The sequence below is a fragment of the Suncus etruscus genome, chromosome 4 (genome assembly GCF_024139225.1).
Source record: "Suncus etruscus isolate mSunEtr1 chromosome 4, mSunEtr1.pri.cur, whole genome shotgun sequence".
NCBI classification, from domain to species: Eukaryota; Metazoa; Chordata; class Mammalia; order Eulipotyphla; family Soricidae; genus Suncus; species Suncus etruscus.
Genome location: NC_064851.1, coordinates 14,516,733 through 14,529,108, shown reverse-complemented (window position 1 = coordinate 14,529,108; position 12,376 = coordinate 14,516,733). Strand labels below are relative to the sequence as shown.

Here is a 12,376-nt window from a genome sequence, read left to right as displayed (position 1 = left end):
AATGTTTGTATGCAACATTGAGGTCCTGAGTTTAATCCCCAGCTCTGCACTTGTGCTCAAGGTCACCCTGTCTGCCTGCCTCATAGGGGTCCCAAGAGAGAGAAAGAACAAGACTTAGGGCCCGGAGAGATAGCACAGCAGTGTTTGCCTTGCAAGCAGCCGATCCAGGACCAAAGGTGGTTGGTTCGAATCCCGGTGTCCCATATGGTCCCCCGTGCCTGCCAGGAGCTATTTCTGAGCAGACAGCCAGGAGTAACCCCTGAGCACAGCCGGGTGTGGCCCAAAAACAAAAAAAAAAAAAAAAAAAAAGAACAAGACTTAGCGTTGGCCAGATAAACAAACCAGCTGGTAGGGTGTTTGCCTTGCATGTGGTCAACCTAGGGAATCTTTTTGAGATTTTTGTTTGTTTTTTATTTTGGGGCCACATCTGGAAGTGCTCAGGGGTTTACTCTTGGCTCTGTACTCAGAAATTGCTTCTGGCAGGCTTGGGGGACCATATGGGATGCTGTGGATCAAACCTGGGTCCATCCTGGGTCGGCTGTGTGCATGGCAAAAGCTCTACCGCTGTGCTATTTCTCCAGTCCCCTAGGGTAGATACTTCCCCCCACTCCCACCCCCCTAGGAAGATGCAGAGCTGACCTTAGGATAGATTCTTGACATCCCATTTGGTCCTCTGAGCTCTGCGAGAACTGATCCCTGATTGTAGAGGCAGGAATAAGCTCAGAACACACATCCCTAAAGCAGAAATTCAGCCTAGAATTTGTCTTCCCAAATACAAGGAGATTGGGGTTAGAGTAGTGACGCAAGCGGTGGGGCATTTGCCCTGCACGCACTAACCTAGAATGGACCTCAGTTCAATCCCCAGTGTCCCATATGGTCTCCCAAGCCAGGAACGAGTTCTGAGCGCATAGCCAGGAGTAACCCCTGAGTGTTACTAGGTATGGCCCCAAACCCCCACACACACAATGAACCAAATACAAGGGGATTACTGCTTGGGCTACATCAGCTAGACAAACCAAATGAAAATAAGGTAAAGATTTATTCTTCTAACTGGCAAAGAGGCAGGAAAATATATCTCTTCAGCACTACAGCCCTGAGCGGCCAGACCAAGATGATTTTATACTGTGTAAAAAAAAATGAGGGTACTGGGGCTAGGACTGTGGCCAGTCTGCTGGAGTTTGCTGCACATGTGAGTGATGGATCACACTTCTCCACACAATACATGTTCTTGGCATGCTCAGTGAGGAATTTTTCGAGGTGTAGGGGGGAAATGCTTCATTAAGTCATTGATTAGGATTAGCTCAATGTCTCTGTGTTCAGTTGGAAAGCCTTTGATCTGGCTGGAACTGAGTCAGTTTTGAGTGACCTAAAGGTATCAGCGGGGATCTGACCTGACTCAGATTTTGCTAAGTGAGGAGTTGAAATAAAATGCAGCATCTTGGTTTGGGGGCACACTCTAGACAAGCCACTTCCTTTGGCTAATATTTGTATTCTTTGTCCTCCGACATTTTATTGAGGAACTCCAGTCCCTCTTCTGTCCCTTGTCCTACCTCATGCTTGCTTTCTTCCTCATGCTCCTGTTCCTCCTCTTCTTGCTCAAACTCCTCTGTATTATGTTCTTGAATTTGCTCTTGCTTGCGCTCCTGGCCCTCCTCCTGCTTGTGCTCCTGGCCCTCCTCTTGCTTGCGCTCCTGGCTTTCCTCTTGCTTGCGATCCTGGCTTTCCTCCTGCTTATGCTCCTGATCCTCCTCCTGCTGCTTGTGCTCCTGCCCTTGATCCTGGTCCTTTTCCTGCTTGAAATCCTGTCCTTGGTCCTGTTTGTACGATTGCTTTTGCTCCGATTTGCTCTCCTGCTCTGGCTTCAGGCCTCCCCGGGTCAGAAGAGATCGTACTAGTCCTTCCATGTTGTTGTTAATCCGCTCGGACCAGGTCTGGAGGGACTGTTTATCTGTGACTGCAGCAGGGGTTGAGAAAGGTCGAGAAAGAGAAGGTAAGGAGATAGTCAGGTTTCTGATCCTTGATATCTTTGTTCACAGAGGGCCACACATCCACAGAGTTAGAAAGCAGTGTGGATTCCATCCTTCACGTAGGCAAGTACGAAAAAACACATCACATACACAGAGAATGGTCACCCTGCAGTTAGGGAGTGGGCAGGAAATGTCCCCTATCCACCTCTCTCAAAGGCTCCTCTTCCCAAGGTTCCACGTCAGTGACCTGCCTTTGTCCATTTCAGGAAAGATAAAGTAAGAAAAAAACAAATATTTTGCTCTGAGCTCAGAAATCACTCCTGACAGGCTTGGGGATGATACGGGATGCTGGGGATGGAACCTGGATCCGTTCTGGGTTGGTCACATGCAAGGCAAATGCCCTACTGCTGTGCTACAGCTCCAGCCCCCAAAACACATCCTTTTATTTTCTTTTTGTTTTGGGGGGGCCACACCCAGTGACGGCACTCAAAGTTACTCCTGGCTCTGTGTGCAGAAATCGCTCCTGGCAGGCCGGACGGTGGCGCTAAAGGTAAGGTGCCTGCCTTGCCTGCGCTAGCCTTGGACGGACCGCGGTTCCATCCCCCGGTGTCCCATATGGTCCCCCAAGCCAGGAGCGACTTCTGAGCGCATAGCCAGGAGTAACCCCTGAGCGTTACCGGGTGTGGCCCAAAAACCAAAAAAAAAAAAAAAAAAAAAAAAAAAGAAATCGCTCCTGGCAGGCTCGGAGGACCATATAGGATGCCAGGGATTGAACCCAGCTCCGTCCTGGGTCATTGCATGCAAGGCAAATGCCCTACCACTGTGCTATTGCTCCGGTTCCAAAAAGCACATCTTAAGAACTAGTAAAGGGGGCCGGAGAGATAGCATGGAGGTAAGGCATTTGCCTTTCATGCAGAAGGTCATCGGTTTGAATCCCGGCGTCCCATATGGTCCCCCGTGCCTGCCAGGAGCAATTTCTGAGCATGAAGCCAGGAGTAACCCCTGAGCACTGCCGGGTGTGACCCAAAAACCACAAAAAAAAAAAAAGAACTAGTAAAGGATCCTTTCTTTTTTTCTTTCTTTTTTTTTTTTTTGGTTTTTCGGGCCACACCCGTTAGATGCTCAGGGGTTACTCCTGGCTACGCCCTCAGAAATTGCCCCTGGCTTGGGGGGACCATATGGGACGCCGGGAGAATCCAACCTCGGTCCTTCCATAGCTAGCGCTTGCAAGGCAGACACCTTACCTCTAGCGCCACCTCACCGGCCCCAAAGGATCCTTTCTTGGGTGGAGAAAAACTTTATAAAAGTCCCAGAGGAGGGCCCAGAGAGATAGCACAGCGGCGTTTGCCTTGCAAGCAGCCGATCCAGGACAAAAGGTGGTTGGTTCGAATCCCGGTGTCCCATGTGGTCCCCCGTGCCTGCCAGGAGTTATTTCTGAGCAGACAGCCAGGAGTAATCCCTGAGCACCACCGGGTGTGACCCAAAAACAAAACAAAACAAAACAAAACAAAAAAAGTCCCAGAGGAGGGCTGGAGAGATAGCATGGAGGTAGGGCGTTTACCTTGCATGCAGAAGGACAGTGGTTCGCATCTCAGCATCCCACCCATATGGTCCCCAAGCCTGCCAGGAGCGATTTCTGAGCCTAGAGCCAGGAGTAACCCCTGAGCACCACTGGGTGTGACCCAAAAACCAAAAACCGAAATCAAACAAAAAAGTCCCAGGGGCTGGAGAGATAGCATGGAGGTAGGGCGTTTGCTTAGATGCAGAAGGACAGTGGTTCGAATCCCAGCATCCCCTGTGGTCCCCTGAACCTGCCAGGGGCAATTTCTGAGCCTAGAGCCAGGAGTAACCCTTGAGCACTGCCGGGTGTGACCCAAAAACCAAAAAATAAAAAGTCCCAGAGGAACTTCTGATTGGAGAACTACATCTGGAAGCTAGAGAAAGAGAATTCAGAGCCAAATTGTGGGTCATGTCAGAGGGTACAGATGCAGCAGGCCCTCAAACCTCCATCAGTTCTACATGCTGCTGGACTCCAAACCAGGCCAGTCCCTGCAAGGCTGAAACACACCCTCCATGTTTACCTGATCTATCTCTGGGACTCCTCACCATACTCCCATTCCTGAGATGTCTCAGTGAGGTTCAGGGTCATGTCTGGGTCCCAGTGGGTGTGGGGGTATAGGATTTTGTGTGACTATGGGTATGAAAGTGAGTGTGGGTATGGGTGTGTGTAAGTAAGTGCGTGTGGTTATGTTTGTGTGACTGTGGGACTGTTTAAGTGAGTGTCAGAATATGGGTGTCAAAGTGAAATGCCATCCCCACTGTACTATCACTCCCACCTCCACAAAGGCAACTCTGAAGAGACCGAGTCCATGAGCTGGAGCTATAGTATAGCAGGTAGGGTGTCTGCCTTGCACATGGCTGATTTGAGTTCAATCCCCAGCATTCCACATGGTCCCACGAACCTGCCAAAAGTGATTTCTGAGTGCAGAACCAGGAAGATAACTCGAGCACCACCAGGTGTGGCCCAAAAACAAAACACAAAACAAAAAAAAAAAGGGGGAGGAGAGGGAGAAGATGATGAGTCTACGAGCTATTGACCACTTCATGAGGACTCAGTCATTTCAGCTCTGCTCACTGCACATTTTCCTCCATGGCTGCCTTAAGTCTTGGCTCTGGGGACTGAGGAAGGGGGGTGATGGGGAGGTGGGTGGGGTGTGTTACCTGTGGAATGGGAAGAGGCAGCAGGTGAGGTTAGTTCTGTTGGCGCTTCGAGGAAAGAAACTACATCCCTGAGAGTGTTCGGTGAGAGGACTGAGACAGACTGGGAACAGTGGACTCTCTGCAAAAGGAGAGGAGAGTGAAAAGTCCTTACCCAAAGGGAAAATTCCCCCTTTCCTGACTACCTCCTCTCTCTCAGAGATCCTGGGCAAGAATGAAGTGACATAAGCACTGGTGGAATGCTCTAGAAACAGGCCTTCCCTGTCAGTGAAACTCCATTTTTCTATAAACCCAGTCTTGTGTCTATTTGGATTTGAAAGAAATCCCTGGCCAATTAGAAGTGGTAAAAGTTTCTCTCTACTCCTTAGTTTCTCTTCCCAGCTTTTCTCCCAATCACAGACTTGATATGACTGTTTCAATGGCCATCGAGCCTGTGTCTCTAAAATGGAGGTCCATGATGGAGCACAAGATTGACCAATTTTGGGCCCGGAGAGATAGCACAGCGGTGTTTGCCTTGCAAACAGCCGATCCAGGACTTAAGGTGGTTGGTTCGAATCCCGGTGTCCCATATGGTCCCTCGTGCCTGCCAGGAGCTATTTCTGAGCAGACAACCAGGAGTAACCCCTGAGCACCGCCAGGTGTGGCCCAAAAAGCAAAAAAAAAAAAAAAAAAAAAAAAAGGATTGGCCAATTTTGTTTTTTGGGGTTTATTTTTTTTGTTTATTTTTTGTTTTTGTTTTTGGGTCATACCCGGCAGCGCTCAGGGGTTACTTCTGGCTCCACGCTCAGAAATTGTTCCTGGCATGCTCGGAAGACCATATGGGATGTCGGGATTTGAACCAATGACCTTCTGCATGAAAGGCAAATGCCTTACCTCCATACCCCTCCGGCCCAAGATTGGCCAATTTTGGATGCTCCCCTCATTGTCAGTACCAACTGCTTTCCCTCAGCCACGAAGGCACCACATTCAACCTTTGTCCCGGGCCTCACCTTGGCATAGTAGACATGATTGGAGCAACGATACTGGCAAAACTGACAGAAGGACTCAAACCAGGAGGCATAAGGAAGGTCAGCACAGACTGGTCCTGAGAAAGGAAAGGGAAGGAGAAGATGAAGGCAAATTGAGAGGGTAGGGGGAAGACTCCTGGTGTCTATAGAGGGCAAGGTGGGCTCAGGGCAAGGTGCCACCCAGACCTGCCACCAATCTCAGGGTTGTCCCTCTGCCAGTCTCTCACCGGTGGGCACCAGGCCATGATTTTCATATTGGTCCAACTGAACGATGCTGGGGTCCTGGCAGCCATGGGTGGCTCGGATTCGACACAGTGTCTCTGCCTTCCAGGTAGGAGTCATTAGGGCGAAGAAATGTTCATACTCTGAGTCAGACAGAGGATTGCCTGGAGTGTCAGAATTCTTGGCAGGTACCTGAGGCAGGAGCAATGCTGAGAGGATGGGCAGAGGGGTGAAGATCAGAGTCATGTGTCCACAGAGCTTTCAAATGTGTCTGTTCCCCCTGGGACAACCCAGAGAGCCCCTACTCTGCCTGGGCTATGTATGACCAGAGTGGGGGAAATTCAAGACCAAAAGGGCAACAGGGTAAGGGCTTGAGGGTTAGGGGAGATCTAGGAAGGTAGAGAGCACATTTACAGTAACCTACTGGAGGAAAGTTTCTGGGAACTTCTAAGGAGAAAGCTATTGGGACCAAAGGGTTAAGGCAGAATGAGGGGTCAGAGCTGATGTTTGCCTGTCATGTAACCAGGTGTTTGATCCTAGGTACTCTGGTATGGTCCCCAGAGCCCACCAAGAGTGATCCCTGAATACAGAGCCAGGAGAAAGTCCCAAAACAAATGAAAAAAGAATTGGGCTGGAAAGAGAAAGAGCACAGCGGTAGGGCATTTGCCTTGCATGCAGCCCCCCTGGACAGACCCAGGTTCAATTCCCGGCATCCCATATGATCCCTGAGCCTGCCAGGAGCAATTTCTGAGCATAGCCAGGAGTAACGCCTTAGCGCTACTGGTGTGCCCCCCCCCCAGAAAAAATAGGAAGGAAGGAAGGAAGGAAGGAAGGAAGGAAGGAAGGAAGGAAGGAAGGAAGGAAGGAAGGAAGGAAGGAAGGAAGGAAGGAAGGAAGAAAACAGGATTCTGAAATTCAGAAAGTAGGCAGTGATGAGGAAAGCCACTGAGGCCAGGTTCCTACGACTGCTCCATCTCTGTCTTCCCTCCCACCCCTTGAAATAAACCCAGTCTAAGGATGTTTGTCCTGGTCGCCTGGGGTCCTCATGTGTAAAAACATAATTGGGTTGAGATGAGTGGATCAATAAGTGAACAAAGAATACCTCTCTCTCTCAGTCTAATGGTACCTGCTTCAAAGCGAGAAATATCAACTATCAAATTCATCCTGACTTGGATTTGTACCATCACAGGGCTTTGAAACCCCTGACCCCAGGGATTTTTCTCTTACTTCAATCTTTTAGTTGGGGGGGAAGGGTTATTAGGGTCACATGCGGTGCAATATTCTGGGCTGACTCCTGGCTCTGTGCTCAGGGATCCCTCCTTGCAAGATCCTGGGACCTTATGTGAGATGTTGGGGATTGAATGAATCTACAGAAGTGGCAAACGCCCTACCCACTTGTACTATTGCTCTGGCCCATCGTTTTTGTAATTCTGCCCAACATTTTTGCTTTGACCCTATTCACCAGAGACACAACCTGCTAGGAAGATTTTGGGGTTTCACAGAAATCGGCTCACCCAACAGGAATGAGGGAAGGAAGCTTGTAGTCGGGGTCCTCATGATCTCAGAGATCTGGTTTCAGAGATCTCAGAGTTTCCCCCGCGACCGAAAACGGCCTCCAACGGGCCACGCCGCAAAGAGCTGGGATGCTGGCGCGGGCTAGTGGCCGGGGGGCATATAGCAGGCCTGGTGCCAAACGTCACAAAACCCGGGGCGTGGCCTCGCGGTTTGGGGCGTGGCCTCTGATTGGGGCGGAGCCTAGGGCTAGTAGGCTTGGGTGGGACCCAGGGGCGGGGCCTCGCTTAGGGGCGGGGCCTCGGAATACTAGGCTTTAAAAGGGCTGGTGTTCGGGGGCGGGGCTTTGTGCATGGGCCGTACATGTCAGTCAGCCCAGCTCTTGGGAATTCTCCAGGGCCTGTCTACCAGGGTCGTTGTCTCCTTGTATAAGGTTCCTTGAATGAGGTTGTATGCCTCTCATGGAACACCTCCTTTCCTGCCCAATGAACCCCCCCAAAGGGACCACCTGTCTGTCCTGTTTAGGGGCTCCTAGTGTTTTGGGGGTTTGGGGCAGGCAGATGGAGTTGTGGGGAACAAAGAGGGGCAGCCTCCAGCTGAGAAAGGCCCAAAGAAAGCCAGGAGGAGGTCAGGTGAGGAGTTCTCTAGGTGTCAGGAAGTAGTTAACATGTGGGCTGTGAGTGGGACCCTCCATTGCCACTGGGGTTTGAGAAAGACCAAGAACTCCAACTGCCCTTGAGCAGATAGATTTGCCTGCTGTGTGGGCCTGAAACAGAGCGTGTGTTCATGAGCAAAGGGGTGTATGTGATTCTATAGACCGACCCCACAGGGGTTCAACTGGGAAACCCTTGAACTGTTAATGTGCCCTGCGACCTGCCCTGGATTTGTATACTGGGTACAGTACCCCACTCCTCTTCTCTCATCCTGTGAGCCTTCCAATCTGAGAGTCTCTACAATAAATATAACAGGCCAACACGGACAGCTTTCATTCATCCTTCTAATCCTCCCACGAGAGCCTAGCATCCTGTTTGGCCCCTCTCCCACCCAGAAGACTGGGGAATGCCCCATATTATTGCCCCCCCCCATCCTAAATACAAAGCAGGGAGGATGTGTGTGGGTGAGGGGGCAGACAAGAGGGCCGGATCTCTATTCCTATGCTAAAACCCTTGCCTGTACATAGTGCAGTGCAAGGGATGCTACTGTGGGTCCTGCCCCTGTGGGTTACTTACTGTCCCTCCATGCGGTACTGAGCCCATTTGGGCCCCATGTTCTCCCTGCCAAGGGAAAAGGTGGCATTTGTGCTTTTGTGGGGCAGCTTTCTTTGCTTCTTGCATCCTCCCCCCTTTCCCTAGCCTAAACTCTTCCTCCAGGCAGGATTGGGGGGAGGGAAGCCCTGAGCCTCCTTCCGGTTCCTCTTTGCCTCCTTCTTGGCTGTTGTCCCTATCTTTGCCATCTGGCCTGGCACCGTGCCCAAGCAGCTCCAGTGACAGAGGCCTTCTGGGAGCAGGCAGATGGAATGGGGAGCAGAGCCGGGGCCTGTAGCTCTCTCTGAGTGTTCAGCCTGGGCCTCTCTCAGGGCAGCTGTAAGACAGGGGTCTCTTTGAGTCCCACACCCACCGCCAGCTGCTTCCCTAAGGATTCCCAGCTTTAGGGCCAAAGAGATTGTAGAAAGATCCTGTGTTTGCCTAGTATGAGGCTGTGACTATGACCCTGGTTCAAATCCCAACAACATATATGCGACCACTAAGCGTAGAATAAGATGTGACTCCAAAACTAAAAACAGGGACCAGAGCAACAGTACAGATCTCGACAACAAATTTCACAGTTTGGGGCCAGAGCAATAGCACAGCAGTAGGGCATTTGCCTTGCATGCAGATGACCTGGGTTCGATTCTCGGCATCCTATATAGTCCCCCAAGCCTGCAAGGGGCGGTTTCTGAGCTCAGAGTCATGAGTAACCTCTGAGCACCACCAGGTGTCCCCCCCCAAAAAAAAAAAACAAAAACAAAAATAAAGTATAAATTTTACAGTTATCCTTCCAATCATTCTGAGACAGCAATCTCCAGCTTAATCCTTCAGCATCTTCCAGGAGATCTAACTACAAAGAGTCACCCCAGCACAGCAACAACATAAGAAAACCAATGGGAGGGATCGGAGCAATAGCACAGCAGTAAGGCGTTTGCCTTGCACGAACCTGATTTCAATCCCAGCCTCATATGGTCCCCCAAGCCAGAGCAATTTCTGAGTGCATAGGCAGGAGTAACTGGATGGGGCCCAAAACCAAACACGAAAGAAAGAAAGAAAGAAAGAAAGAAAGAAAGAAAGAAAGAAAGAAAGAAAGAAAGAGAGAGAGAGAGAGAGAGAGAGAGAGAGAAAGAAAGAAAGAAAGAAAGAAAGAAAGAAAGAAAGAAAGAAAGAAAGAAAGAAAGAAAGAAAGAAAGAAAGAAAGAAAGAAAGAAAGAAAGAGGGGCCGGGTGGTGGCGCAAGAGGTAAGGTGCCTGCCTTGCCTGTGCTAGCCTTGGACAGACCGCGGTTCGATCCCCCGGCGTCCCATATGGTCCCCCAAGCCAGGAGCAACTTCTGAGCACATAGCCAGGAGTAACCCCTGAGCGTTACCGGGTGTGGCCCAAAAACCAAAAAAAAAAAAAAGAAAGAAAGAAAGAAAGAAAGAAAGAAAGAAGGAAGGAAGGAAGGAAGGAAGGAAGGAAGGAAGGAAGAGAGAGAGAGAGAGAAGAAAGAAAGAAAGAAAGAAAGAAAGAAAGAAAGAAAGAAAGAAAGAAAGAAAGAAAGAAAGAAAGAAAGAAAGAAAGAAAGAAAGAAAGGAAGGAAGGAAGGAAGGAAGGAAGGAAGGAAGGAAGGGAGGAAGAAAGAAAGAAAGAAAGGAAGGAAGAAAGGAAGGGAGGAAGAAAGGAAGGGAGGAAGGAAGAGGGAGGGAGGGAGGGAGGAAAGAAAGAAAGAAAGAAAAAAGAAAGAAAGAAGAAAGAAAGCAGAAAAAACATGTAGAAGCCCACCAAGCTCAGTGAAAAAAATAATATCACTAAAGACATAAACACTAGTAAATCCTCAGAAAATGTCTTAATTACACTATGAGGATGTTCAATGAGTTTAAAGAAAAGATAAGCATAGAGTGTCAGTAAAGCACAAGAAAGTATGAATTTAAGTGTAAAAACTTTTATAGTCGGGCCTGGAGAGATAGCACAGTGGCGTTTGCCTTGCAAGCAGCCGATCCAGGACCAAAAGTGGTTGGTTCAAATCCCGGTGTCCCATATGGTCCCCCATGCCTGCCAGGAGCTATTTCTGAGCAGACAGCCAGGAGTAACCCCTGAGCACTGCCGGGTGTGACCCAAAAACCAAAACAAACAAACAAAACTTTTACAGTCAAAAATGATAAAAATTAGGAACATGGTAGGAGTTGGAGAGATAGCATGGAGGCAGAGCGTTTGCTTTGCATGCAGAAGGACGGTGGCTCGAATTCTGGCATCCCATATGGTCCCCCGAGCCCACCAGGAGCGATTTCTGAGTGTAGAGCCAGGAGGAACCCCTGAGCGCTGCCGGGTGTGACTCCCCCCCAAAAAAATTAGGAACATGGTAGGTGAACTAAAAAAGTCAAGAGAGCAGCTATAACCATGCCCACAAATGCAACTGCCACGTTTGAATCAGGCCAGCTCCATAGACTCACCACTCTTTTTTTCAATAAGATATAAACGGAGGGCCCGGAGAGATAGCACAGCGGCGTTTGCCTTGCAAGCAGCTGATCCAGGACCTAAGGTGGTTGGTTCGAATCCCGGTGTCCCATAGGGTCCCCCGTGCCTGCCAGGAGCTATTTCTTTTTTTTTTTTTTTTGGTTTTTGGGCCACACCCGTTTGACGCTCAGGGGTTACTCCTGGCAATGTGCTCAGAAATCGCCCCTGGCTTGGGGGGACCATATGGGACGCCAGGGGATCGAACCGCGGTCCGTTCCTTGGCTAGCGCTTGTAAGGCAGACACCTCACCTCTAGCGCCACCTTCCCGGCCCCACCAGGAGCTATTTCTGAGCAGACAGCCAGGAGTAACCCCTGAGCAAAGCCGGGTGTGGCCCAAAAACCAAAAAAAAAAAAAAAAAGATATAAACGGAGCCATGAAAGATTATGGTTACACACTGGCCCACATAGCACAAAGCTGCCCATCTCAGGAGGAGAGGGTAAGCCATGCCCCAACCCTGCTGAAACCACACTTGCTGCTTCCATCACCCAGAATCACCATTTCACCTATGGCCTGCCTCATCACTTACCCTCTATGATTCTCTGTGCGAATACTGATCTGACCACACTTCAGGTACGATGGTTATTGGGCTGGTATCACCAGAGGTGTTTTTTTTTTAGAGTTGTGTGTGTGTGTGGGCGGGGGGGGGGGGGGTTCCCTGTATCTTCTTCCAGGAAAGCCTGGCAGTTGTAACCACACCCATAGCACAGTCACCATCTACAAAGTGGGCCTCCTTCTAGGATGCTCTGCAGCAGAGGATATGCCCCTAAAATTCACAGTATTGTAGCTTTGAATTTCTGAACAACTTCATTTGTTTGGTGCTGTCATCCCGAAAGGAACACCCGAATTTAACAGACTGGACATATAATAAGGGTTACTAAACCTGCTATTATATGAATCACTTTATTGATGATACAATAATTTTTACAAATGATCTTGCTACTCTACTTTTTCTTTATTTTTTTACCTTCTCTTTTATTTTATTTATTTACTTCTTATTATTATTATTATTATTATTATTATTGGTTTTGGGGCCACACCTGGCAGTGCTCAGGGGTTAATTCTGGCTATCTGCTCAGAAATAGTTCCTGGCAGGCTCAGGGGACCATATGGGACACCGGGATTCGAACCAACCACCTTAGGCCCTAGATCAGCTGCTTGCAAGGCAAACACTGCTGTGCTATCTCTCTGGCCCATTTATTTATTTGTT

The 12,376-nt window shown here is 49.4% G+C and overlaps 1 protein-coding gene across 1 annotated transcript; it reads right to left on the bottom strand.

Moving 5' to 3' along the window:
- Positions 1-1,478: 1,478 nt before the first annotated feature.
- LOC126006956 (acrosin-binding protein-like) lies at positions 1,479-6,160 on the bottom strand. The gene is made up of 4 exons (XM_049772493.1): positions 5,920-6,160; positions 5,675-5,769; positions 4,689-4,806; positions 1,479-1,954 (listed from the first exon to the last, which is right to left on the bottom strand). Exons 1-4 carry the CDS (start codon positions 6,158-6,160, stop codon positions 1,479-1,481), a joined length of 930 nt encoding a protein of 309 aa, XP_049628450.1.
- Positions 6,161-12,376: the final 6,216 nt, after the last annotated feature.

Bases quoted from the DNA above. Each gene is read 5' to 3' on its own strand.
- LOC126006956 (XM_049772493.1), bottom strand. From the start codon at position 6,160: ATGACTCTGATCTTCACCCCTCTGCCCATCCTCTCAGCATTGCTCCTG. The intron at 4,807-5,674 runs GTGAGGCCCGGG...CTCCTTTTGCAG, and splicing joins ATCATGTCTACTATGCCAAG to AGAGTCCACTGTTCCCAGTC. The intron at 1,955-4,688 runs GTAACACACCCC...CCCCTGCTGCAG, and splicing joins TGCCTCTTCCCATTCCACAG to TCACAGATAAACAGTCCCTC.